This window comes from Eptesicus fuscus, chromosome 16 (assembly GCF_027574615.1).
Source record: "Eptesicus fuscus isolate TK198812 chromosome 16, DD_ASM_mEF_20220401, whole genome shotgun sequence".
In the NCBI taxonomy this organism is placed as follows: Eukaryota; Metazoa; Chordata; class Mammalia; order Chiroptera; family Vespertilionidae; genus Eptesicus; species Eptesicus fuscus.
Window position 1 is genome coordinate 18,489,613 of NC_072488.1, and position 27,312 is coordinate 18,516,924.

General features: G+C 42.6%; 1 protein-coding gene across 2 annotated transcripts; it reads left to right on the forward strand.

The window, feature by feature from the left end:
- Window positions 1–485: 485 nt before the first annotated feature.
- On the forward strand, window positions 486–25,606 carry QPCT (glutaminyl-peptide cyclotransferase). 2 transcript variants are annotated; one of them, XM_008162237.3, is made up of 7 exons: window positions 486–711; window positions 8,545–8,691; window positions 12,419–12,697; window positions 16,736–16,912; window positions 19,012–19,111; window positions 20,746–20,862; window positions 24,979–25,606. In XM_008162237.3, the coding sequence occupies exons 1-7, from the start codon at window positions 589–591 to the stop codon at window positions 25,122–25,124; spliced, it is 1,089 nt and encodes a 362-aa protein (XP_008160459.2). In that variant the 5' UTR covers window positions 486–588; the 3' UTR covers window positions 25,125–25,606. The 2 variants fall into 2 exon arrangements, with proteins under 2 accessions (XP_008160459.2, XP_054584106.1); XM_054728131.1 differs by lacking the exon at window positions 16,736–16,912.
- Window positions 25,607–27,312: the final 1,706 nt, after the last annotated feature.

Here is a 27,312-nt window from a genome sequence, read left to right on the forward strand (position 1 = left end):
GTAAGTGTTTGTGAGAAAAAAAAGAGGAAAGGCATGATGGGCTGAGGGTTCAGGCTTTGTATGGAGGACGGGGAGTTTGCACATCTGTAAATCGGGGTTGAGGTTTATGAAGACGAAATGAGGGGACATGGGAACAGCACCCAGGGCAGTGCCCGGCACAGAACTGGGGGAAAAGAGCTGTGAAAAGACACTTCATAACCGCACCGGGTCTGATGAAACCCCGCTCCCCTCGCTATTCCCAGGGATGGCCCTGGAGATCATACAAATGCCTCTTCCCCGTCTCTTCCTTCCTTCTCGTCCTCTCCAAGACAAGGAAGTAGCCGTCTCCGTTCCCTGGGATTCGGAAGCTCCAGCCTTCCAGAACAGCCCAGCCCGGGGGTTGCTAAGGTCGGGGTGGGGGAGGTGGGGGTGGGGAGAGGAGAGCTGCGGCCTCAGCCTGCGCAGCGCAGCGGGGAGGCGACGGGGAGGAGATGGGGGGGCGGGCGCAGTCCACCCCAGGGTGGAGAGGAGGAAAGGAGAAGGACGCGCGCTCCCAGGCTCGTGACCGCAGGCGGCGCAGGGACCGGGCGCGCAGATAGCCTCGGAGAGATGGCAGGCGGCGGGCACCGGCGCGTCCTGGGCGCCCTCCACCTGCTGCTGCTGGCCGCCCTGCCCCGGGCCACCGAGGGGACCAGTCGGGGCGCGGGCGCCACAGCCTGGACCCAGGAGAAGGTGAGGGACAGCTGTGGCGCGATTGTACCTGGGCGGCTCTTGCCGGGTGCGAGGATCTGAGGCCGGGCGAGCCCCCCTAGGCAGCGAGGGCGGCGGGGCGGAGCGGCGGTCCCCGGCCCCAGCAGCCGTGCCGCGTCGGGCTCCCGCGGGGTGTCGGGGCTCCGCGTCCTCGCCAGGGGGCCTCGCTAGCCTCGGGGACGCCACGCGAGCTGGGTGATGTCACCGGCCTCCCCTGGGCTGGGTCCGTTGCGGCGGCTGATAGGCGCAGGACGTGTGTCTGGCCGGTGGCCCCCCGCAGGGAGATGGGAGCGCAGAGCTCTCCCACCGCGGCATCCCAGGACACCCTGGAGACGTCGATGTTTCCATGTAGCCTCTGGACAGACGTGTGTTATTGTTAGTCCGTTTTAGGAAGCTCTCTCTCTCTTTTTTTAAATATCTTTTATTAATTATTTTACAGAGAGAAAGGGAGAGGGATAGAGAGTTAGAAACATCAATCAGCTGCCTCCTGCACACTCCCTACTGGGGATGTGCCCACAACCAAGGTACATGCCCTTGACCGGAATCGAACCCGGGACCTTGAGTCTGCAGGCCAATGCTCCATCCACTGAGCCAAACCGGCTAGAACTATTGTTAGACCGTTTTAGATTTTCAAGCGGAGCAGCCCCGAGCCAAGGACCTTAACTGGATACCCACTTTACTTAAACATTTTTTTTTGTCTTGAAAGAGAGTAAAATGCAATGGTCAGAGCAATGTATCTAGGTATAGGTGCAAATGTCATATAAGGAACTTAGAATACAAGTGCCTTGCAAGTGTTCTCTGTGTGAAGGAAGTAGGTTCACAGTTATTTCCCTTTCTTGTGTAACAATTTTGAAATCATGACATTAGCTTGTGCTAATGTTAATGGTATTGGAGTAAAATGGAATGGCCTTCAAGATACAATGCAAAGCAGCGAAGTGAAGGGATATCAGTGCTGACAGTGTTGTTGAACACATCTTTTAAATGATTACGATGCACGTGCCTGTGTATACGCACACGTTTGAAATACAGGGCACACGGGAGAATGCACAGGCCCTGGCTGGCACTCCATTCTGCTCCTCCCAGCCACGTGCCTAGGTGTAGGAACAGCCCTCGTCAGTTCCCTGGGTTAGGCTTAATGAGCCTCAGCATTCAGGGCCACACGCGCTCCCACTACACAGGGAGACCATCAACCACAGGGAGACCATCAACCACAGGGAGACCATCAACCACAGGGAACCTGGTGGGGATGCAGGAAGCCAACTCAAGAATAACTTCATTGTAAGAAAAATAACTGTCAGATGGTGTCGCATTGAGGTACCGACTCAAATCCTCTCTCCTTCGCTTCACTGTGAGGACCTACCTTCCTGGTCAGAAATTGGGCACAAAGAACCAGAATGGGAAGCTACACCGAACCTGCCTTTATGATCCATCGAGATGGTTGGGAGTAAGTGAGATGGGAACTGTTTGAATGAGCTGCTCTGAAGGGATGTTGGTAGGCAGGTTGTATTTGTAGATGACAGAAGGTGCTGCATTCTTAAACTGTGTAAAGCCATGAGAACTTAACCTTTGGGAATGTCTTTTTTTAAAATATATTTTTATTGATTTCAGAGAGGAAGGAAAGGGAGAGAGAGATAGAAACATCAATGATGAGAGAGAATAATTGATCGGCTGCCTCCTGTGTGCCCCCCACCGGGGATCGAGCCCACAACCCCGGGCATGTGCCCTTGACCGGAATCGAACCTGGGCCCCTTCAGTCCCCAGTCCCACTGAGCCAAACCAGCCAGTATTGGGAATGTCTTTTAAAGTCCAAGTCCCTTTTATATTTATTTCAAGAAGCTTCTGGTCGCTGTAGTTTTGGGAAATTGGATGCTTTCTGAGAAAATGGTGCAAGCAAATGAACCAATGACAAAATCAGCTGTGCCCAGGCCTGAGAGGTCCCCTCCCTCTCTTTCCTGTAGGCCTCCGTGAAGTCCTCCGGGAGGCCAGTACAGCGTGCGGCTTGGGCAAAGAATTAGTCACCACTAAGACACAAGCCTTCCTGCTCTCTGTCGCACGTATATTTTAATCATGTGAGATGTGCTCTTGGTACACTGGTCTGCCCAAAGGTGAGGCGTGGTAAAGCACTGGTTTTGAAATCCATTTTCTTGGCTGTGAAATAAAGGTGTGTCTCTTCCAGCAGCATCTAATATTAAAAACAGTTCAACCTTAGCTTAAGGTTGTGTTCAGAAGATAACGATTTGGTTATTTGAAACCTATAAGCAATTTCTCCATAGCAGCAATATTAGTAGGAAGCTCACAGTGCCCCTGTGAAGAGGGTACATTTATCTCCAATTTACAGATGAGGAAACTTGACCACGATTACACCCATGAATTGAAGAACCCTCAACTCTTTTCCTCTTCTACTTTCTTCTCCAGAGTAGCCGAGGCCTGGCTGATGGTTCAGGGACAGTGTCCAGCTAGTGGAGGAGTGTGAGAAGATTGGAGGGCCAAAGGAAGAGCTTGCTTACCCCTCCCTGGGTCAGGGTGGACCCCAAATGGAATTCCAAAATCAGTCATTTTGTTTTTGGAACCCTCTCTTCTCTCACTCCTTATTTCTCCCTTCCCTTAATCTCCCTTATAGAGCTTAAAGGCCATTATTCAGGGGGTTGATCCATATTCCAAAATTACTTCTTCTGAGTCCTGCCTTCCCCATACTTCTGAATCCTGCCTTCCCCAATACTTCTTCTGAATCCTGTCTTCCCCAGTACTTCTGAATCCTGTCTTCCCCAGTACTTCTGAATCCTGTCTTCCCCAATACTTCTTCTGAATCCTGTCTTCCCCAGTACTTCTGAATCCTGTCTTCCCCAATACTTCTTCTGAATCCTGTCTTCCCCAGTACTTCTGAATCCTGCCTTCCCCAATACTTCTTCTGAATCCTGTCTTCCCCAATACTTCTTCTGAATCCTGTCTTCCCCAGTACTTCTGAATCCTGCCTTCCCCAATACTTCTTCTGAATCCTGTCTTCCCCAGTACTTCTGAATCCTGTCTTCCCCAATACTTCTTCTGAATCCTGTCTTCCCCAATACTTCTTCTGAGTCCTGCCTTCCCCATACTTCTTCTGAATCCTGTCTTCCCCAATACTTCTTCTGAATCCTGTCTTCCCCAGTACTTCTGAATCCTGCCTTCCCCAATACTTCTTCTGAATCCTGTCTTCCCCAATCTCCGAACCTATCCCTTTAGTACAACCTTGTCAACCAGCTGTTAAAAGGAATCTAATGAAATCAATCCTCCCTTAGGTGTGAATGATTGATGACTGCGTTTTTAAAAGGGAAGCTTTTAGCTCCAACACGTTAAAAAGTATGGCTTTCCTTGAAGTCTCCCAATTATAAAATTAACTCGTGCTGGTTTTGGGAAACTAGGAGAATACAGAAAAGGACACTAAAAAGGAAACTATCATCACCCATAAGCCCACATTCAGAGATAGTTGCTGTTAGCCATTTTGGTGTTCTTATTTGTTTTCTCTCTATATCTATAATATAGACATACACATACAGGGTGGGGTGAAAGTAGGTTTACAGTTGTTCAAATGGAAAATAATACAATAATTGATAGATAACAATATAAGAATAAAGTCTGTTTTGTGCACTCACAACTGCACGCCTACCTTTACCCAACCTTGTAAATATATATATACACACACACACACACACACACACACACACACATACATATACACAGACATACATATGTATATCAATTTGTGATGGTGTGTTTATAGAGATGATAAAATTGTACCAATCTCATGAGTTTTATGAGAACTGAATGAGTTATTCACATAAAGCATTTGGCACAGTGGTTGTCATATAGCAACTGTTCAATTAAGGTTGTTTATTTTCTAAAATAAACACACATGACTATTTCATACTAGAGATTGTGCTGCACATACAGTTTTATATCTTACTGTGTTGCTTAATTGTATGAGTATTTCCTTGAGCTCATAATTTATTGAAAGCATCATTTGATTTTTACAAAATCACCATCATTCCACAATTTAACTATCCCTTTATTGCTGACTATTCAGATTGTTTCCAAACTTCCTCTATCGTTAAGCTGGGACCCAATGTATTTTAATGGTAGAATTTTTCTTTATTGTAACAAAGGCGAAGTTCAACTATAAAGTTGAAATTATACCAGGGATAGAGGGACAGAGTCTTTGAACAGAGCAACCATATACAGGAGAGTTGGCCTCGCCTAGGAGTCCTCCCTCCGGGTCAGCTCTAGCAAGTTGCTACTGCTCCCCCCCCCTCTCCCCCCCCAGCATTTCACATTCCTCTGCTTCTGGAGCCACATGTATTCTAAACGTCCTTAGTCATCCATCCACCCATCTCCCTGCCATTGATTCTTATGGAAACAGCAACAGACTCAGTGGTAGGAGCGGTATTGGCAGCAGAAAAAGACAAAATGTCCCATTTTGAACTTCTACTAAGGTAAGCACTATGCATCGATTTTATCGATAAGGAAACTTGTTCTAGTCACAACTAGTAAGTCAGGGAGCTGGGATTTCACCCTGAATTGCTCACAGCCTGCGCTGCGCTGCTTTTCGATAGATGCCTGCTTGCACTGAAAGAAGAGACATACCTTTATCTCAGTTCCCTTCCCTTCCACCACTGCATTTGTAATGTCTGTGGCATCCCACACGCAGAAGGAGTTCAGTAAATGCTGCCTGGGTTGAATATGCAGGTAGACACAAATGTTACCCCGAGTGCTGTTGGGAGACCCTCACAGGGGATGGAAACGGGAATTGAATTGGCTGAGCTTCTGTAACACTCTCCTTTTAGCGCAATGATTTGGGACCGCATATCCCTCTGAAAGTTGGGCCAGCTCTGCGAATGATGTAATTAAAACCCTCCTTGGCCCCGAACCACGTGGTTAGCCTAGAGGAGTTGCCTCAGGATATCTGGTTCACGCTTTTTGAGCTGAAAGATTTTTGTCGCGAAAAGCAGACGTATTGTCCCTTCTGCCTGGGTGAGACCAGGCAGGGGCTGTAACAGAGACTCGGTCCTCCGAGAAGCCCTGTACCAACAGAAAATTGCCGATGTGTCTTTGAACTGAACGGAACCTAGAATAATTTGGGTCTTGCACTTAACATGGGCTCAACACTATTTCTGCCTCATTCACTTTCCCTGCACCCAGCCCACGCTTTCTCTCCTGGTTCTTCCTCTTTTCCTTCCTCTCATCTGCATATAGATTTTTCTGTTTATTGAGTTCAGAGAGTGAGTCTCCATAAAAATTGAATGAGGGCCATGTAGGTTGGAGAAGTCAAATGCTTTCCCCTCAGAGCTTTAGTGACTAGAAAGGCTTAAGTAATTTACCGAGTGTGGTTGTTTCCCATGTCTAGCCTTCACTGACCGGGGAGCTTTTATAAACTCTGTGATTTCACAGGGGGCAGAGACGGGAAGGGCTCTTTACTGAAGTACGTTAATTACATGGCTGAGCTCAGGAGCCTGAAACAACTCATGCAGGTCTCTGTAGTCAGGAGCATCCATAGCCTGTTTGTGGAACTCACCCTTGATTTACCCAATAAGCAGTTTTTGGATGATTCCTGTCCACTATGTTTCACCCACATTATCTGTTACACTAGAGATGCTGGAGAGTTATTTGTTTTGTGCCTCTTTTTTTCTGAAACCCCTTAAGAATTCTTTCAAGCCTCAATAAATCACTGGTTAAAACATGAGCTTCATTTCCTTTTGCTGTGGACATGACCGCATCCACAGCGACCAGGTAGGCTCTGGGATGGCATATTGTAAATCATTAGAAAAGGAGTCACTGTCCAAACAGCTTTTAAAAAAAAATCCTCACCTGAGGATATTTTTCCATTGATTTTTAGAGAGAGTGGAAGAGAGAAGGAAAGACAGAGATATTGATGTGAGAAAAACACATCTATTGGTTGCCTCCTGTACGAGCCCTGACCAGGGCCCAGACCAGGGAGGAGCCTGCAATCCACGTACATGCCCTTGACTGGAATCGAACCCGGGATCCTTCTGTTCGTAGGCTGACGCTCTATCCACTGAGCCATACCGGCTAGGGCTCAAACAGCTTTTGAAACAATAACTGCCCTGGGCCAACCCAACTCTAAGTCATCACAAGCATGGGCTATCAGAAATTCAAAAAGAGCAAAGCTCACTAATATTGAAATACAGCATTTCCTGGCCCTGTGTAGTAGGTAGCCACCTGTCTCTTCTCTCTTTGTAATTGCTTGTGCATTCAACGATTTAATATTTATGATAGCAAACTTCCCATTTTACTTTATTATTATGTAAACACAGTCTCAGTGAAGATAGCTTTAGAAAGACAGTCACCTGTCACTTCCTTATTTGATGAATTCACCCAGTCTTTATTGAGTGCTCAACATGAGCTAGGCAGAGAGCAGAAAAAAGGAGAGAGTTTTGCCCTCACATGAAATCAGGCATTAATCAAGTATAAACCCCAGGAAGTGTCCTCTAAGCTACGGCCTGAAATGAGCCGGAGTGAGCCAGCTGAAGAGGAAGGGACCAGCCTTCCAGGTAGAAGGCACCGCAGATGCGAAGCCCCAATGGGGCACAGCCTTACACGGCTCTGGGGCCTGGAATGGTGCCAGGGGGACTGAAGCACGGTGAGCGGGAGCGAGTGACCCTTCCTAGGGCTTGTGAGCCAGCGGGAGAGATCAGACAAGCTCTCATTGGCCAGGTTAAGCAATAATTAACCACGTAAAGTCTTCTGACTCCCTGCCTCCATTTTCTTATTTCTTCCTTTCCCATTTCCAGTGTTTTGTCATTTAGCTTTCGTTTTCTTCTCAAAGTGCTGTTTGAGAAGTATGGTAGAGGCACTTTGATTGTGGAGGACCAAGGAATTTAAAGGCTGCAGTGACAAATGTGTTAAGGAAAGATATTTTAAAATGCATTAGCAGTAAACAAACACAAACTTAAGAACAGGAGATAGATAATAGATATTTTAAAGTCTCAGTTTTACAAAGCAATTGTACCAAAAAACATTACAACTTACACAGGAAATGTGTGACATATTCATTTTCAGGTTCAAAGCATTATATTAATTTTGTTTTTAAGATAAGCTGTCAAAAGAATTAGTTTAGCCCAGCTGGCGTGGCTCAGTGGTTGATCATTGACCTCTGAACCAGGTCACAGTTTGATTCCCGCTTAGGGCACATGTCTGGGTTTCCGGCTCAATCCCCAGTGTGGGGCGTGCAGAAGGCAGCCCATCAATGATTCTCATCGTTAATGTTTCTATCTCTCCCTCTCTCTTCCTCTCTGAAGTCAATATATATATATATATATATATCTATATATCTATATCTATCTATCTATCTATAAATATATATTATATATATATACACACACACATATATATATTTTTAATATATTTTATTGATTTTTTTACAGAGAGGAAGAGAGAGGGATAGAGAGTTAGAAACATCGATGAGAGAGAAACATCGATCAGCTGCCTCTTGCACACCCCCTACTGGGGATGTTCCCGAAACCAAGGTACATGCCCTTGACCGGAATCGAACCTGGGACCTTGAGTCCGCAGGCCGACACTCTTATCAACTGAGCCAAACCGGTTTCGGCTAAAAATATATTTTTAAAAAAAGAGTTAGTTTAACTTTCTAGATCGTGGGGGCCAGTTTTTAATTTGACTAGCTTAATGCGCCATGTATAATGTAAGAGCTATCCCTTTATTCTGAGATTCAAAGCCAATATTTTTCAACCGCAGATGTCTCAGGGTAAGTCTTAACCATATTATGAAACAATAGTTGGTTAAATAATGTTGTTTAATCCTCAGAATGATCACCAACCAGCCACTCTGAACTCATCGTCTCTCCGGCGAGTTGCAGAAGGCACCAGTATTTCTGAAATGTGGCAAAATGACTTACGGCCATTGCTGATAGAGCGATACCCAGGATCCCCTGGAAGCTATGCGGCTCGCCAGGTGAGAAGGCAGCACACAAACCTAAAGGCTGTTGAATACTTGCTTTCAGGTGAGAGGTAACATATCCCACGTTCAGAGTTATCTAACATTCAGATCTGCATTCTCATCTTATTACTCGCCAAAATAGGCAACCAAGAAAACCAAACAACTGAGGGTAAATGTCTGTTTTGTTAAGCATTACATGTTAACCTAAATCAATTTTTGTGTGTGAAATCTCTGTGTGGGCTATGGCATCAGACAGGGTGGTAAGTGCTCAACTCTTGCTCATTTCTATAACAACCCCTTGGGCCCTAAACACCCAACATTAACAGCCTCAGACAGCCCTTGCCTGCCAGTTCTGGGCCGTGAGTGAGTTACTGTCCCATCAGGCTTCCCTTTGGGAAGTTGTATTCTCCCTGGTGGGAGAGTCAAGATCAGCGCTAAGCTACTTTCTCCAGCGCAGTGCTTCTCAAGCTTCTGACTCTGACCCATGGTAAAACTAAGTATATATATATATATATATATATATATATATAAACACTTAGTTTTACCATGGGTCAGACAACTCGCCCCCGCTCACCATATATATATATGCAGAAGTCAAGCAGTCTAATTTCAGCCCAGATTCTGGAAGGGTTTAACCTTGACTTTTCCATCTATCACTGGAGAGTGGATGCTGGGGGGAACCGTCTCTGTGGTGTGTGCTCACAGATGTCTCTAGCTCTGGATCTTCTCATTTCAATGATACTCCCTGGGCTCATCTCTCTTTCCTATTTAAAAGGAATGGGCGCGTAATAATAAAAATATAGCCTACATTCTAAATTACATTTTAGCATGGCTGGTGGGCCCAGGCGGTTGCTGTCTGGAGTGAGGGAAGCCCAGCAGCTTTAGACTCCCTCCCATAGCCACGCGCCCCCTGCTCAGACATTCTTGCGAGAAGAGCAGTAGTTTTTGCAGCCTGCTCCACAGAATGGTAGTGGGAACTTGCAGATTAAGTCTGAAAGCCAAAAGCACAACGAGATATATTGGTGATGTAATTAGGTTATGCAGCCAATATGATTGTTTAGAAAGAAATTAGTTGCTAAGACAAATAAAAAATATTTACACTGAATAAAAAAGATTACTTTAGGCAGAATTCTTTCTGGGCCATTTGCTGTTGCTTTTGAGGATTTTAGTGTCAACATCGATATCGGGAATTATCACAACTGGTTTAGTAGTTGAGAAATGAGTTTGTGTGTGAGACTTCAGCTGAGCAAAGCTAACAGATATATGTTTTAAATCCCAATTCATTTTGTAAGCACACTGGCTGCTTTGGTGCGAAGACATTTTATGGAGCAGCTCAACATCTGGATGCCAGATGTTCTAGAGTACATGCCTTTTGAAAAATTTTTTTACATGACCCCTTTTATGGAAAATAATTTTCCCCTCAAGTCTGAAGATAACTTATTTTCATATTCTGTGTAAAGCTTGTCTTAGATGCACAATGCTTTCTCTCTATTCAAACTACTAATATTCTATCCTATCCTATCCTATATAATAAAAGGGTAATATGCAAATCAACCAAATGGCGCAACAACTATGATGCGCACTGACCACGAGGGGGCAGACTCTCAACGCAGGAGCTGCCCCTGGTGGTCAGTGCTCTCCCACAGGGGGAGCGCTGCTCAGCCACAAGCCGGGCTGCAGCCGTGGTGGCAGGAGCCTCTCCCACCTCTGCAGCAGCGCTAAGGATATCTGACTGCAGCTTAGGCCCAAGTCATCAGCCAGACACCCCCTGAGGGCTCCTGGACTGCTAAAGGGTGAAGGCTGGGCGGAGGGGACCACCCCCCCCTCTGCCCCACTCAGTGCACGAATGTCATGCACTGGGCCTCTAGTATCATATAACTTTATATATTCTCATTGAGAATATTTACAATTAAAAAATAAAAAAAATTTAGCTTGGCTGGTGTGGGTCAGTGGTTGAGCATTGATATATGAACCAGGAGGTCACGATTTGATTCCCAGTCAGGGCACATGCCCGGGTTGTGGGCTCGATCCTCAGTGGGAGGTGTGCAGGAGGCAGCTGATCAATGAGTCTCTTTCATCATTGATGTTTCTCTCTCTCCCTCTCCTTTCCTCTCTGAAATAAATAAAAAAATATTTTTAAAAAAAAAAAATTTTTAAAAGAAGGAAAAAATAGTTTATTAATTACAGTTTAGGCATATTTACTGATAGCCAACTGTAAACAAAGCCCAATACTGAGAATTGTGGAGAATAACAAAAATGAGATATAAATGATGATTTCAACAAGGTTATAAACATTTCTTTTTTATTTAATATGAAAAGACAACTTCTCAACCTATAATAGAAAAAGGCAATGTACTGTGTATTTGTGCTATTTAGGCCGAAGTCCACCTCACTACCCTCACTACGGAAAGCAGAAAGTGGATAGCTAGGGAATTATGTTTTTATTAGGCTTTTGCAGGGTTGGCTGTGGAGTCACTGTTCTCACCCCTGGTTCAGTTCTCTCCCCGGAAGCTTCCTGCCACAGTTTTTTTCAAGGTCCTAGCCCACATGCATGTCACATTAGTTAGGGCAGGAGGCCACACAAGACTTGGCGAGGCTAGAAAATTGTGTTTCCCTGGGAGAAAAATAATCTCCCCTTCTTTTCCAGTTATTACGTTATTTGTTTATCACCTCAAGGTCCATTCCCACTGATGTTAATTGTGGAACAGATTGCTGGTTATGTGGATGGTGAGTTTGTCGCTTGACTTTAAAAAAATCCTTTAAGGCAACTTACAAAGATGTATATATTTCAAAATAAAATAAATGGAACCCAGTGAGAAAAATGAGGCAAAGGGAAAATAAAGGCAGGAAAGGGCAATGAAACAGTGATGAACTCACCCATAGATTCTTAAAAAAGACCCTTCTAGTGTCTGAGGTGGAATTTCTTTTATATCTGATAATTTTTCCTGTCATTTACCTTGTTGCTCACAAGGTCTAAGATAAACAGGAGAAATGGATTTATTTTTACCAGAACGTGCAGTGGGTCTGGACCTTCCTCGCGTGCAGAAGGAAAGCTACTTGATAGTGATTGTGGTTCAGAGTCGCTTATTGATTCTTAGAGTGGGAAGGACCTCAAATATCCCTACCCATCCCCTTGTTGTGGGACTCTCTTTATCCTGAGCAGGTGAGCATCAGTATCTTTTGTTAGTGTTCATTATATTGTGAAGTACCTGTTGGACTCGAGGCACCTGCTATACACTGGGGACCTAAAGAGCTACCACGTGCCGTGCTTGCCTCAAAGAGCTTAGAGTGGAAGTTGAGACCTGTAGGTCCCTAGTATATCTGTTTTCTCAAACATGCCTTCTTAGCCTCCTAGAGAAATTGAAAGTGGACTTTCATACATATTGAACTGGATCTCTATCTCCTGACATGTAGAAATGTTCATGTTAGATTAAGTGAGAAGAGTAGGATTCTATTCCTATAAAAACACATCCCTCTGCCAGTCTATGAGTTTGTGCTAATATATGTTTGTGTAAAAAAAAAGAGAAGATATACATCAGACTATTAACAATACTATTAACAATTTGCAGGGAGAATATTGGGGGAGAGGGAGAAGATTAGCCTTTCTTTATACATCCTTGCTATTCATTCAATAAGCATGTATTGTATTGTTAACTTGAAAGGCCTATAAGCAACTTAAAACATACTGAACAAATGAAACCTGCCTTGATCTGAAATTTTGTTATTTTTTTGTTTTGATCAGCATATCATGCAGAGAATTCAGAGACTTCAAGCTGACTGGGTCTTGGAAGTAGACACTTTCTTGAGTCAGACACCTTACGGATATCGGTCTTTCTCAAATATCATCAGCACCCTCAATCCCACTGCTAAACGACACTTGGTACTTGCCTGTCACTACGACTCCAAGTATTTTCCCCATTGGGACAACAGGGTGTTTGTGGGAGCCACCGATTCAGCCGTGCCGTGTGCGATGATGTTGGAACTAGCTCGTGCCTTAGACAAGCAACTCCTTTCCTTGAAGGTATCTGTTTCCCTCTCGTAGATTCTTGGCATAAAACACATGAGCAGTAACACAGAGTGAATTCGAGAATCCTTGGGGGGAGTGAGAAGTCCATTTAGAAATGTAGACTTTCAGTACATTTTATATTAATTGTTTGCAAAAATGGTATGGGTTTGAGTGAATATTAATTGGAAGATTACATTATTTGAAATGTCAACCATGGGCAGTAAACCTAAGATACATGACAATGAATTCATTAATTGGCACCTGATTTCTTAGTTTTGAATACACATTAAATTAAGGGCAACATTTCTTTGTGAAAAATTAAGAAGGCGGAAGATCGATACAGGTATACGTCTGAGAGCTCTGTTTATTTCTTCTTGTTTATGGAGCCACGGACATCACAACCTTCTGTTCTGAGAGATGGTGGCCCTCAAGAGTGAGTAATCCAGACTTATCAAGATGAAAAGCATGAAGCAGAAATGCATTATTGTTATTATCTGTGGATCTCGGCTCAATTTTATGTAGCATAGTAGAGCTTTTGTTATGTTCTCAGCTCAGAATACTTCTGGGACTCCCAGATGTTATTTCAGTCTCTGTGTTCTGAAGGGTATATTGGGGAAAAGTGCTAAACTAGATGAAGACATTTTGTTCAGATATCACTCATAACCAAGTAAACACAACGAGGCAAAAACAAAAAACTTTGTTCGCAGGCAACGGATGCCCCTTTCTCCCCTCAGAGCTTTATGAAGGGGCCGGCCTGGGGTACAATGTGGGTAAAGAAGTAAAATGTTTATCTTGTAATGGAAGTAATAGAGATATTTGGTTCTATTTTTTGCTGGATATGCTGCACTTGGAGAAAGCAAGAATTGTTTATAACCTCTCGGTATCCTTTTCACTGTTTTTTGTTTTGTCTTGTTTTCTGAACCTTCTATGATGTCTTTGTCCCGTGCTCTACCCTGCTTTTAACTAGCACTCTCCCCCAGCAATTGGGTGAGGGAGTTCTGAAGCTGATGTAACAGTTTGATTTCTCATGTCTGCATTCTCGTGTAAGGACATGAAATGAAATGGATGTGACGTAAAGGCACAGGTTGTGTAGTGGCTGTGCTTTCTCCCTTTACCTTTTGCATGTACCTCATACCTGCTTTTGGTAGAAAGAGCTGGATGAGTTGTTGGGCAGGGATCCCCATGAAAACACACACATACATTCTCTTAATTATCCTTACTAATAGAGGTAAACAGTGATGTGGACAGTTTTTAAAAAGGGCTAGTTTTGGGTACAAGCATTGAGAGGATCAGATTTATTCTCCCAGTTGGATTTTAATTTAAACTGTAGTAAGGAGTTATTTTTAAGTTCTTCAGCTGTCAAGGATTGGGTAGGTGGTGATGGAATGTGACCTGGGAGAGGTCTGGATTATTGTCCCAACTCTTTGCAGCCCCCCTCCCCCTGCCTCTAGTAATAAGATTATAATTATGCATTCACATCTTTTGCCTTATAACTTTGCTGTGTTCCTCCCTCTTCCCCTAATGGCAGGTTGTACCTTGTCATTCCTTACCTCTGGACTTGGTTATTTGACTTGTCTTGGCCAACAGAATGCTTGTAGATGTGACACAAGCAGAGGCTAGAAGTGTGCTTGTGCAATTGGGCTTGCTCCCTCGGGCCTTTGCCATCACCAGGAAAAGGGTGTGCCCTGGCTAGCCTGCCAGGCCCTGGAGGATTAGAGACATATGGAACAAAGCCAACCTTGATGATTTTGGTGAAGCAAGGCTCCTGATCCAGCCCAAACTGGCCTAGATCAGTTGTCCCCAGCTGACCTACAGACCCAGAAGGATACATGAGTGTTGTTTTAAGCCACTGAGTTTAGGGTGCACACCTTGTTATTGAGATAGCCTTGGGTGGGGAAAGAGTGCAGATAACTCACCAACTATGTTGACACTGGTAATTAGGCATCTATCATATTGCCACCAAGAAGGATTGCAAGAGCTTCACAAATCAGGCTACACAGATAGTGAGGGAAGCAGAAGTGGGGGTGGGGAGAGCTGGGAAGGAGAGTGTTGTTAAATCTAAGGAGCACTTAGATATGTATGTTCCCACCCCACACCTGGAAGATAGGTGAATACCCCATCTGTATTCTTGTGGGAGTAACAGAATATTTTTCTAGAGAAATAGAACCATGGAGGTTCTGGACATGGAGACAACAGATGTAAAGGAGGGCAGTAGTGAGGTGCCTCAGAAATCAAGGAGGTTAGCCGAGGCCGGTTTGGCTCAGTGGATAGAGCGTCAGCCTGTGGACTGAGGGGTCCCAGGTTCGATTCTGGTCAAGGGCATGTACCTTGGTTGCGGGCACATCCCCAGTGGGGGGTGTGCAGGAGGCAGCTGATCGGTGTTTCTCTCTCATCGATGTTTCTAACTCTCTATCCCTCTCCCTTCCTCTCTGTAAAGAATCAATAAAATATATTAAAAAAAAAAAAAAAAAAGAAAAGAAATCAAGGAGGTTAGGTGAAAGTCCCACATTGAACAGAGGTCTGCAGCCTTTTCCCCACTTCCAGCATGAGAAAGCCAGCAGCCAGCTTGTACCCAGAGACAGGAATCTGGGGAATCCTTCTCTGGAGCCTATGAACCATCTCAGTGCAAACCCCGACTGGGCACCAGGTCCCCCTGCAGGGAAGCCAACCTAATCAGTGTTATAGCGCCTTATTCTTTGTCTGAATGAACACAAAGGATGACCAGACATTTGAGGACAGTCTCTGACATGAAAGCAAGCAAGCAAAACAAGCAATACAAATTGAAAAATGAACTGGTAGGACATAAAGCACAAGGAGCAGAAGAGGACTTAAAGGACAGAGTTTCTAATGTCCTTAGATAAGAGGAGAAGGGACATCTCTAACGGATTAAGGAAACATCAGAATCAGTTTGGTCCACTGGGAGCATCCCCCCCCCCCCCCCCGCCCAGCACTTTAGTGAGGTGGAGAGTGCAAAGGGTTGTACATTTCCCCCTGCCACGTTCAGCTGCACAAGGGCAGGCACCAAGGAAGCAGAGAGTGAACTTGAGGTCATGTGTTTGCCATGTGAGTTTGACCAAGGCAGAGAGAGGCAAGGGAGTGGAGCGTGTTTTCAAGGGAGTGATTAGAATGATTGACTCTGGAATTGAAGCTGAATATAGAGTGAAGTGAGGACATGATGGGGGTGAAGGACTTGGAAAAGATAACGATTCAGTAGATTAGAGATTGCAGTTGGGTTGCAGATTCTGGGAATTGGGGGACTAATGTAAAAAGTGAGAGTTGTCATACAGTGGAAAGTAAAACATTCATCAGAACTCTACTCACACTTCTAAGTTCTCCTGAAAACCATCTCTTGCGTGAAGTCTTCCTTGACACCCCAACGATTCAACCCCTCGTTCTATCCATTCCCAGATGAGTTTTACTTTACATTTGTGACCCTTGGCACATTTTGCCATGTTCATGTATTTGGTTTATCTTTCCTAACCCAACTAGAGTGTAGGCTCCTGCAGGGGAGAGGCTGTAATGATTGCTCTTTGTGTCCCTGTTGCACTTCTAGGGCAGGTCCTCGAACTTAGACTAAAAAAAAAAAAAAAAAAAGCAGGCATACCATGGATGAAATGGATGAGTAGCCAAGTAGATTTGCAGTTGTTCAGGTTGGGTTTCCTGGGATGCACACTCTGACTTGGAGGTTAGGATTTAGGTCATTTCTTAGGGAGTGGCCTTGACTCAACACCTGTGGCAGGGAGGGGAGAGCAATGGGATCCAGCGGAGGGAGAAGTCAGGCTGTCTTGTAGGTACAATAGCGTCAGCCAATCTCTGGGGATCTCTGGAGGTGGCAGAGCCTTTCAAAGTTCTCTGAAGAGTTAGAGAACATGCATAACTTCTATTTTCACGGGGAGTGGGAGACGGTGAGATTGACATGGGGATGTGATGATTTTCAGGGAAGAAGTGGTGCCAAATAAATGGTGGCATAGTTTTACTCACTGTGTTCTCGTCCCTTTCTTGGTGGCTTAGCTGTCTTCTCTCCAGTTATCTTTTCACTGTTCTTTTTACCAGAATGTTTCAGACTCCAAGCTGGATCTGTCACTCCAGCTGATTTTCTTTGACGGGGAAGAGGCTTTTCTTCACTGGTCTCCTCAAGACTCTCTGTATGGATCTCGGCACTTAGCTGCAAAGATGGCATCGACCCCACACCCACCTGGAGCGAGAAACACCAACCAGCTGCACAGCATGGTTAGTCTGGGAAGTATCCATGGTGCTGCGGCTGCCGGGGCTGCCTCAAAGGCAGCCAAAGCTAAAGCCAATTAAAGACCTAAAAATGCTCGGCATCCTTGGAGCAGAGTGTTTATAATAGAGCATTCCTTGGCAGGCGTTTGGGTTTTTGAGGAATCCCAGAGCTAAAAAGAATGATTCTGGGTTAGCAGTTACGTCTGAGCTTAATTAAAATATTTCACTGAAATGATATGAACATTTACATAGTAAGTTTTAAAAATTTAATGTTATTGATTTAAGTTTTCAAAAATGTAAAAACACTTTAATTAAATTAAAAGGCTGTAAAACATCCGATTAAGGAGACATCAGATTCAGTTTGGTCCAATGGGATTGCATTCCCTTGGTACTGCATGGAGGTGGAGAGAGCACCCCTTCTTTGAGCCCTGAGGCCTGAGGAGGTGGGGGTCTTGGGAAATGGAGTTAGAGTGGGACATGGTATGAGGATGGGAGTGAAGAATTTCCTCAGTGGATTCAAAGTGTTATAATGACTCTGACTGTGTTTATGACATTTTGATGTGCTGATTTTGATGTGGTATTTTTGATGTCGGGGTGGAGACATTTTGATGCTGCCTTAAAACCCTGCTCTTACTACCAAGTAATGGGTGCAACACACGACCCCATTTTCATCCCCAATCCTGGTCCTCCTCCACCCCCCTGTCCCTCACCCTGTCCTTGAGTTATTTCCTTATTCTAATTCTCTTCCTATATTTGACCTTCACTCAGTCTTGAGTCCTCACTAACCCCAGCTTGGGACCTCATGCCTCTCTTGAGTCTTCATTCTTCCCCATGCCTTCGTGCATCCTTGACCTTCGCCCTATCTGTGAACTGAAAGCCTATTTCTAATGACTCCACTTGTCCCAGTCCTTTGCCCTGTCACTTACCTTCTCCCTCTGAGTCCACATGGCCAGGTTAAATGCCCTCTATGATTCTGACACATCCCATGTGGGCATTCTCTCCTATGGTCCATTGGCAGCTCATAATGGATCAGGGGAATATGGTCAGCACCTCATTCGGTCACTTGAACCCAAATGGCTAGAAAGGATTCCGAGGAGGAGGAGAGACCTGGTTGATCAGTAGGAAGAACAGTTATTTATCATTCCAAATATACGAATCCATAATATGATTAAGACCATTCCTCCTCCGCCCCCCAGAAACAAACTCTTATTAGCTTATCTAACCATGTAAATACATTCTGATTTCAACCAAACCTATTTCCCCCAATGAATATATTTAATCATCATTCATGAGTTAATAGATACTATGTCTTTAGAATGGTAGACTCTGCAAATATTTACCTACCATGTGTCAGGATTTACACTAGATATTTACCCACACATGATCACACTTATATAAATCAGTTCTTAAACCAGGGTTAGGCAGGGGAGATGTGTGTGTGTGTGTGTGTGTGTGTGTGTGTGTGTGTGTGTGTGTGTCTTCAGGGAGTCCTTAAGCCTGCTGATGTTTTATGGCTCAAACAAGTTAAGGAACACTGGTTTAAGTGTAGAGTACATAATCAGAAGGGACTTTTAAAGATCAGCAAGTTTGAGCTTCTGGTTTATAGAAAAGGACCAGAGACATCAGGTCCTGTAGCTCCTGGTCAAGGAATTTTTCTTATATGCTACTTTGGGGAATAAAGAGTTATTAAGTGTTCTCTTATAGGTGGTTATGTCATTACAGACAAAGAATAAAATGGCGAATTAGAATAGAATAGAAGATCAGAGGCTTGGACTCCCATCTGAAAATCAAGTTAAATGTATTCTTTTTAAATCTATGGAATACTTATCCAAATGTCCTCTTTCTAATTTATTTTCAGTGATATCCTTCTGGGATTACAGACACAAAGAATCTACACATTGCCATTTAATGGCAAAGCAAGACTTAATACATTTGCCAAAAGTATTATCTTATAATGCTATTAAATCTTTTGTTTACACTAGTATAGCTCCCTAGATTATTCTCAATTGTTAATATGCCTATAGTTTTGATTCATTTTTTTACATTGCTGAGTATGAAACGTGTTTTTAGTGACAATGATTAAACAATATTTTTTTCTCCCTTAGGATCTATTGGTCTTATTAGATTTAATTGGCGCTCCAAATCCAACATTTCCCAATTTTTTCCCAAACTCTGCCCGATGGTTTGATAGACTTCAAGCAATTGGTAAGCACCAATGTTATTAAAACTAGGTTTCTTCCTCCTGATAAACACTACATTTTAAAATTCAAAATTTAAGATTTAAGTGTATGATTTGAATATATATTATACTTTACTGGCTTTTTCTCTTGCTTTATGGATTAATTAATTATTCCTATTCATCTCTTTTAGTAGGCCCACTTTATTTTCCTGCATGAAACTGCATTTTGATATCCTATATAATAAAAGGCTAATATGAAAATTGACCAAACGGCGGAATGACCAGTTGCTATGACACACACTGACCACCAGGGGGCAGATGCTCAATGCAGGAGCTAACCCCTGGTGGTCAGTGCTCTCCCACAGGGGAAGCACTGCTCAGCCAGAAGCCCTGAGCCAGGCTCATGGCTGGTGAGTGCAGCAGTGGTGGTGGGAGCCTTTCTAGGAAAATTTTACTAAGCAAAGTATGTTGGCTAATGATGAATGTTATCCTTATAATGATACTAGAAAATATTCTTTAGTTTTTCTTTCCTTTCCATCCCTGTCTTTGTAATTTTTCAAGGATTTTTTGCACTTTTCTTATTTCCTCTGCCAGAATGAATTTATAGCACTAACTTGCACCTTAATGGGTTTTAACCCATTGTGCTGCCCCCTCCTAGTGGTACTTACTGAACTTCAAACCATATCTAAATTGCATAAGGAAAAGTTATATCCTAAGATGAAAGAATTGTAAGTGTCAATTAATGGATTGCGAATATTGTTTGGTGGTGCTTCCTAACATATTACATATGTTCCTAACTATCTCCATGTTGCTAAAACATCACATATGCCTGCTTACCACTTGGTCAAGTTTAACACTTTAAATTTAGCAATTAAAAACACACATCCAGCTATCCTGATAAGTTTCATTCGATTGTCTTATACTTTTCTTGTGATCTCTTATCATTTTGTAACATAGAACTCATGTTATATGTAACCATGTAACATAACACATGGGTTCTATGTCTCAAGATGATGAGTGTTGGAATGCAGGCCAATGGTTCTCAAACTAGAGTGTGTGTTACCTGGAGGGCTTGTTACAACACACATTGCTGGGCTCCATCCCTAGAGTTTCTGATTCTGTGAGTCTGGAGTGGGTCCAGATAATTTACATTTCTAACAAGTTGCCAGGTGGTTCTGATACCCCTGGTCGGAGACCACACTTTGAGTACCACTGATGCAGGTCATAGCAGGTAACCCTTTTCCATAAAGTGGCTACTCAGTAAACTTCATCCTTATTCTGTTTGAGTATTACCCTTCCAAGCCCCACATCTCCTCTTAAGGTATTCTTCATACAGGATCTCAGATCTATGAGTATCTATGTTGTTTTCTCCCCATTTTTTTCTGTTTTTCTCATTCTTCATCTCTCCATTCTTCTACTGAGTTTCACCTCTAAGAAGGTTCTCACCTGTAAAGCTACAGCCACATGTGACCCTTCTCATCCCCACACTACTCCAAAATGTACACACCCATGTACAGCACAGATGTTTATTGACATACGTTCACAGCCGCATGTTTTAAAAGCAATGGTCACATGTGCTAAGATTTCACACTCCTTATGCATTCTGCCTATTGATCAGATAAAAACAGATATTCATCTACTGTCTAATTGTCATCTGCAGAACATGAGCTCCATGCATTAGGTTTGCTCAAGGCTCATTCTTTGGAGAGGCGGTATTTCCAGAATCATGGTTTTGGAGGAGTGATTCAGGATGACCATCTCCCATTTTTAAGAAGAGGTAATAATGTGTGTGTATATGTATGTGTGCATGCACATGTGCATTTTTAACCTATTGTATTCATTGTATTTTATGTGCTTTTGCAACAATCTAGAAGGATAAGGAATAATTAGATTTAATGAATTGAACAATTAAGTCATCCACTTATGGCTTTTATTTTTTTTCATGGAAGTCATTCGAAATCCTTGACACCTTTATATATTTTTTTCCTGCAGCTAGGGTATTTATGAAAGCTCATGTTTCATTGACCATGCCTTCACTTTTATAGAGTTAGGCTGTATTCTTACACTTTGCATAACTCTGATGTTTACTAATTAATAAGGAAGTCGTATCCTTGATGTCAATGGTGAGAGTTTAAACAAACCCAAGGACTCTTTTTTTTTTAAAAAAAATATTTTTTATTGATTTCAGAGAGGAAGGGAGAGGGAAAGAGAGAAACATCATTGATGAGAGAGAATCATTGATCAGCTGCCTCCTGCATGTCCCCTTCTGGGGACTGAGCCCACAACCCCAGGCATGTGCCCTTGACCGGAATCAAGCCCAGGACCCTTCAGTTGCAGACCAATGCTCTATGCACTGAGCCAAACCGGCTAAGGCAAACCCAAGGGCTCTTGCAGGAGCCTCCCAATTGGTCTCTAGTGTTTGCTCTTGCTTCCCTATTCTTCTTCTTCTTTTTTTTTTTAAAATGTCTTTATTGTTCAGATTATTACAGTTGTTCCTCTTTTTCCCCCCCATAGCTCCCCTCAACCCGGTTCCCACCCCACCCTCTGCCCTTATCCTCCCCACTGTCCTCATCCATAGGTGTATGATTTTTGTCCAGTCTCTTCCCGCACCCCCCATCCCCCCTTCCCTCTGAGAATTGTCAGTCCACTCCCTTTCTATGCCCCTGATTCTATTATATTCACCAGTTCATTCATTCATCAGATTTTTTATTCACTTGATTTTTAGATTCACTTGTTGATAGATATGTATTTGTTGTCACTTTGTTGTTCATAATTTTTGTCTTTACCTTTTTCTTCTTCTTCCTCTTAAAGAATACCCTTCAGCATTTCATGTAATACTGGTTTGGCAGTGATGAACTCCTTTAGCTTTTTCTTATCTGTGAAGCTCTTTATCTGACCTTCAATTCTAAATGGTAGCTTTTCTGGGTAGAGTAATCTTGGTTGTAGGTTCTTGCTATTCATAATTTTGAATATTTCTTGCCACTCCCTTCTGGCCTGCATAGTTTCTGTTGAGAAATCAGCTGACAATCATATGGGTACTCCCTTGTAGGTAACTAACTGTTTTTCTCTTGCTGCTTTTAATATTCTCTCTTTGTCTTTTGCTCTTGGCATTTTAATTATGATGTGTCTTGGTGTGGTCCTCTTCGGATTCTTTTTGTTTGGGATTCTGTGTGTTTCCTGGACTTGTAAGTCTATTTCTTTCACCAGGGAGGGAAAGTATTCTGTCATTATTTCTTCAAATAGGTTTTCAATATCTTGCTCTCTCTCTTCTTCTGTCACCCCCATAATTCGGATGTTGGTACGCTTGAAGTTGTCCCAGAGGCTCCTTACACTAGCTTCATATTTTTGGATTATTTTTTCTTTTTGCTTTTCTGTTTGGGTGTTTTTTGCTTCTTTGTATTTTAAATCTTTGACTTGATTCTTGGGATCCTCTAGTCTGCTGTTGGATCTCTGTATATTATTCTTTATTTCAGTCAGTGTATGCTTAATTTCTAGTTGGTCTTTTTTCATATCCTTGAGGGTCTCACTAAATTTCTCAGAGGTTTCTAGAAGATTCTTGAGTAACCTTATAACCGTGGTTTTGAACTCTATATCCAGTATTTTGCTTTCTTCCATTTATGTCATTTGTGACCTGTTTCTTTGTCTCTGCATTTTGGCTGCTTCCCTGTGTTGATAGAGTAGCTTTGTGTGGTAGGTATCCTATAGGGCCCAGTGGCTCAGCCTCCCTAATTACCTGAGGTAGACACTCTTGGTGCACCCTTTGTGGGCTGTGTGCACAGTCTTGTTGTAGTTAAGCCTTGATTGTTGTTGGTATCACTGGGGGGAATTGACCTCCAGGCCAATTGGCTGTGAGGATCAGTTGTGTCTGTGATGGGAGAACTTCTGTGCTGGAGACACCCTTATGGGGCAAGACTTGCTTCAGTGGGACTTTGGCACTCACTGAGTCTGCCCCCTGAGTGTGTCTCTTATGGATATGAAGAGTTGTAATCTGGATGGTTTCACTCTGACCACTGGGTACACTGGCTCTTGGATCTCCAAGGAGGTGCAAGGTCAGTCACTGCCTGAGGCCACCCAGCAGGAGCTACAGAGAGATCTGCAGATCCCTCCTCTTTGTTTGGGGTTTGGAGGTGCCCAGATGAGGCCCAGCTGTGAAGCAATGCAAGCTGCTATGGAGCCTTGGGCCTTCTTTTGGAAGTTCTGGGACTCTCTGACCCAGCTGCAGTTTGTTAGGTAATTTTAGATTGCAAAAGGCTAGGCCATTCATATGCAAAAGCCTCTGCACACAACTTGGGTGGGGTTGTAAATTGGGTCGGGCGGAGTCTCAGGGAATCACCAAGGTGGAGCAAACAGCAATGGCTGACCGTCAGCCCTGCCCTGAAAAGGCCCCGGGTCTCTGTGTCCCGCAGCACTGTGCAGGAACAATGATCGCTGCAAGCACCTCTGAGAGAAAGCTGCCCTCGTGTTCCAGCCCAATGCCAGACAGTCCAGTTTCTCCCCGTATGAGTCTGGGTCCCCAGAGTCTCACCTGGAACTGAAGTTCAAAGCAGCCAGGAGCTTGCGTCTCCCTCCCGATTGAAAAAGACAACGGCGTACCCAGTTGCTAGCCCCTTTCATATGCACATCCGTAACTTCGCACTTCACTTCCGCACCTCTGCACCTCCTCCGGGTCTCAGTGTGCTTTTCTCTTTTCTTCTAGTTGTAGAATTTCCACTCAGCCAGCCTTCCCGTGGTTCTGGATGATATCCATTTTGTCTTTTAGTTGTAGTTTTGAAGTGGTTGTACAAGGCAGCAAGTTCAGGTGTTTACCTATGCCACCATCTTGGTTTCTCCCTCCTTATTCTTTACATAGGAGTGAGAGTTATCTTTTAAAAATGTAAATAAAATTATGTTCCTTTTCTGCTTTAAAGCTCTAGTGGCTTGCTATCATGTACAATAAGACCAGAAGTCTTTACCATGACCTGCAAGGGCCTCTATTTTCTGACTCTGTTCTCCCTCTTTAACATCACCTGCTACGTCTGTCTCCAATCAGTATTACTTCAATCCAGCCACACCGGGCTCCAGCTGTTCCTCAAGCAGGCCAAGCTCACTCCTACCCCAGGGCCTTTGCACTTACTACTACTGTTGCCTAGAATACTTCTCCCCAGACTTTTGCACAGCTTGCTTTTCCTTTGTTGCATGCCTCTATTTATTTGTTAGCTTCTCACAGAGGCTTTCCCTGACTTTAAATACCTTCTTCTTAGTTCTGCTGTCTGCCTCTGATTCTCTATTTCCTCACTTTATTTTATTGTTCTTTATAAGCCATATCACTTTCTAAAATTATTTTTTTAAATTTAAAAAAAATATATATTTTATTGGTTTTTTACAGAGAGGAAGGGAGAGGGATAGAGAGTCAGAAACATCGATGAGAGAGAAACATTGATCAGCTGCCTCCTGCATGCCCCCTGCTGGGGATGTGCCCGCAACCAAGGTACATGCCCTTGACTGGAATTGAACCTGGGACCCTTCAGTTCGCAGGCCGATGCTCTATCCACTGAGCCAAACTGGTTAGGGCTAAAATTATTTTTTATATTTGTTTATTTGATTCTTTCTCTACTAGAATGTAAGCATCATATGACCAGGGCTTTGCCTTTTAACTGATGAAACCTCAACTTCTAGAATAGGGCCTGGTATATAGTAGGTGCTTTCTAATTACTTACTGAATTAATTAACATTTGTTTAATTAATGAATGACTTTGGAGTACAAGGGTAAGATATAAGGGAGTACACAGAAGATGATGAATAACCTACTGTCTTTATATGGATGGGACAGAGCTCTCACTCAGACTTCTGTTTGCCAAATTACACTTTCTAGTTTAAGTATGCACTTAATTACAAGTTGGTTCTTTCTTATTAGGTGTTCCAATTTTGCATCTGATAGCATCTCCTTTCCCTGAAGTCTGGCATACGATGGATGACAATGAAGAAAATTTGGATGAAGCAACCATTGACAATCTAAACAAAATTATACAAGTCTTTGTGTTAGAATATTTGCATTTGTAATATTCTCATTAGTTCATGGTAATTGTATCTAGTATTGAATTCAAAAGTCAAGGTACAATTTAAAATAATCTGATTCCAGACAAATACTGTGTGGAAACTTCTACTCCAGAGATTGGTTCTGTAGGTAGATTTGAATATGTGATTAATAAATCTTAGATTTATGTCATGTCCTAAACTTCTTGTTATTTTTTATCTGGAGATAAAAAAGGGAAGTAGAAGGAAAATAGAAAATACATATCTTTAAGGGATTCCTTCAGCTAAGAAACTATGAAGCTAAATCAAATTCATATAGTCAGTATCAGGCTCTTCTAAATTATACTTAAATATTATGGTGATGTGCAATATGTAGCCTAAGTTTTATGATTTTTTTAAATACTTGGGAATTTATTGCATATAATACAAAACAGAGATGTAGTTTGAAGATTCTTGAATTTCTTTGAGAAATCTTTATTTCCTGGAAATTAAATCAGAATAAAATGCCATGTTGTGAATTTCTCTTTTTTTTGGTAGATAAATGAAAAATTTTAGAATTTAAAGTATAGTTCAACTTATAGAGTTTTACAAATTTAACATTTTTTACTTAAAAAAGAATATAGTCAGTAACAAAAAATAGACAATGGAAAAAGAAGGAAACTATAATGCCATTATATTAACGGAATCTCCATTTAATCTTTAGTTCTTCCTCATGCATTTTTAATGCAGATTTTAAAAATGTAGTTATAATCAAACTATGTCTATAGCACTTTTATCCTTTTTTTCCTGTTCAATTATGTAATTACTAGACATTTATTTGCTGTTTTGATCTTGGATTGCGATGAGGACAGAAAAAGACTGTTGAGTGTGACCTCCAGAGTCAATATGAAGGTAACAGAGTAGTGGCACAATAGTTATGATAATTTTTGCATAGGTAACTTATATGCTATTTACATTTGGTTAATTTCTTTTAGCATATTTTTTTTTCAGCCGATTCACGGAACCAGAATTTTGGGCTATAAACACATAGGAATTCATGGATTTTTCTTTAGTTATAGGAAACAATGATCAAGAAATACAAACTTGATCAGTTAAACAATTAAGAAACGGATCCTGCCATATAGATGAAGTTAGGTGGGCCTCTGCTCCATATGCTCCCTGTTCTGAGCAGACAATCAACAAATACTCATTGAATCAATGTGCTGGGCCAGGTAGGGCTGGAGACAGACCAGCTGAGTGGGGAAGCAATGGCAGCTTTAAGTTCAACGACAAAGGAAGTCACTGGAAAAGGAATTTACTTTCCAGGTAAAAAACGGATAAATGTATTTTTATCTATGTAATTATATAAAAGAATAGTCAGAATGATATGATCATATATGTACATGCCTAACTATCTGTAATTTCGCGTTTATAAATTTTACAGAATTAGCTTTTCTAGGATTTCTTTTTATTTTTAGGATTTCTTTTTATTTTACACATTTGCTTCTGAAATTATGTAAAAGATGTCATGCCTTTGTAAGTTAAATAATATTAGGAGCGAACACTGAGTACTGTCTATATCAGACAGTGTCATAGTGCTTTATGTGTTTTTACCAACTTAATCCTCACAACAATCCTAAGGGGTAGGTGGTATTATTAACCCTATTTTATGACGCTCAGGGTAGCTAAATGTCTTCTTCAGGATCACGCAGCGAATAAGTGGCAACGGTGGGATTTAAACCCAAGGAGTCTGGCTCTAATGCTCATGCTTTGAACCACTGTAGAGTGCTTCCTTTTTACATGAAAACAACTTTGTTTCAATGCCAACTGCAAAACAACACTATAGATCACTCGCTCCATCTGGGAGAGCATTCGCAAAGCACTGTTGCCATGATTCAGCTGACAACATTAGGCTTCAGAGGCATTCGGGATTATTTTTCTGCCACAGCAAAATCTGTTTTCACCTCAGCATGGGTAAAACAGAAATCCACATGAGTGCTTCCAGGGCTAAAGGACCTAAGCCACGAAGTAGGATTAAGGGAGGCTGAGTTTTCTGGATCGACTTTGGATAAGATAAAACATCTGAAAGGGGTTCAGGGAAACACTTTTTTTTTTTTTTAAACACCAGAAAAGAAATGATTTAACTGATGATATTGAAACAGAATGCAAAAAGAAGTTTTAATAAGGAACCTAAACATCAGTTAACATTAATACACACACACACACACACACACAC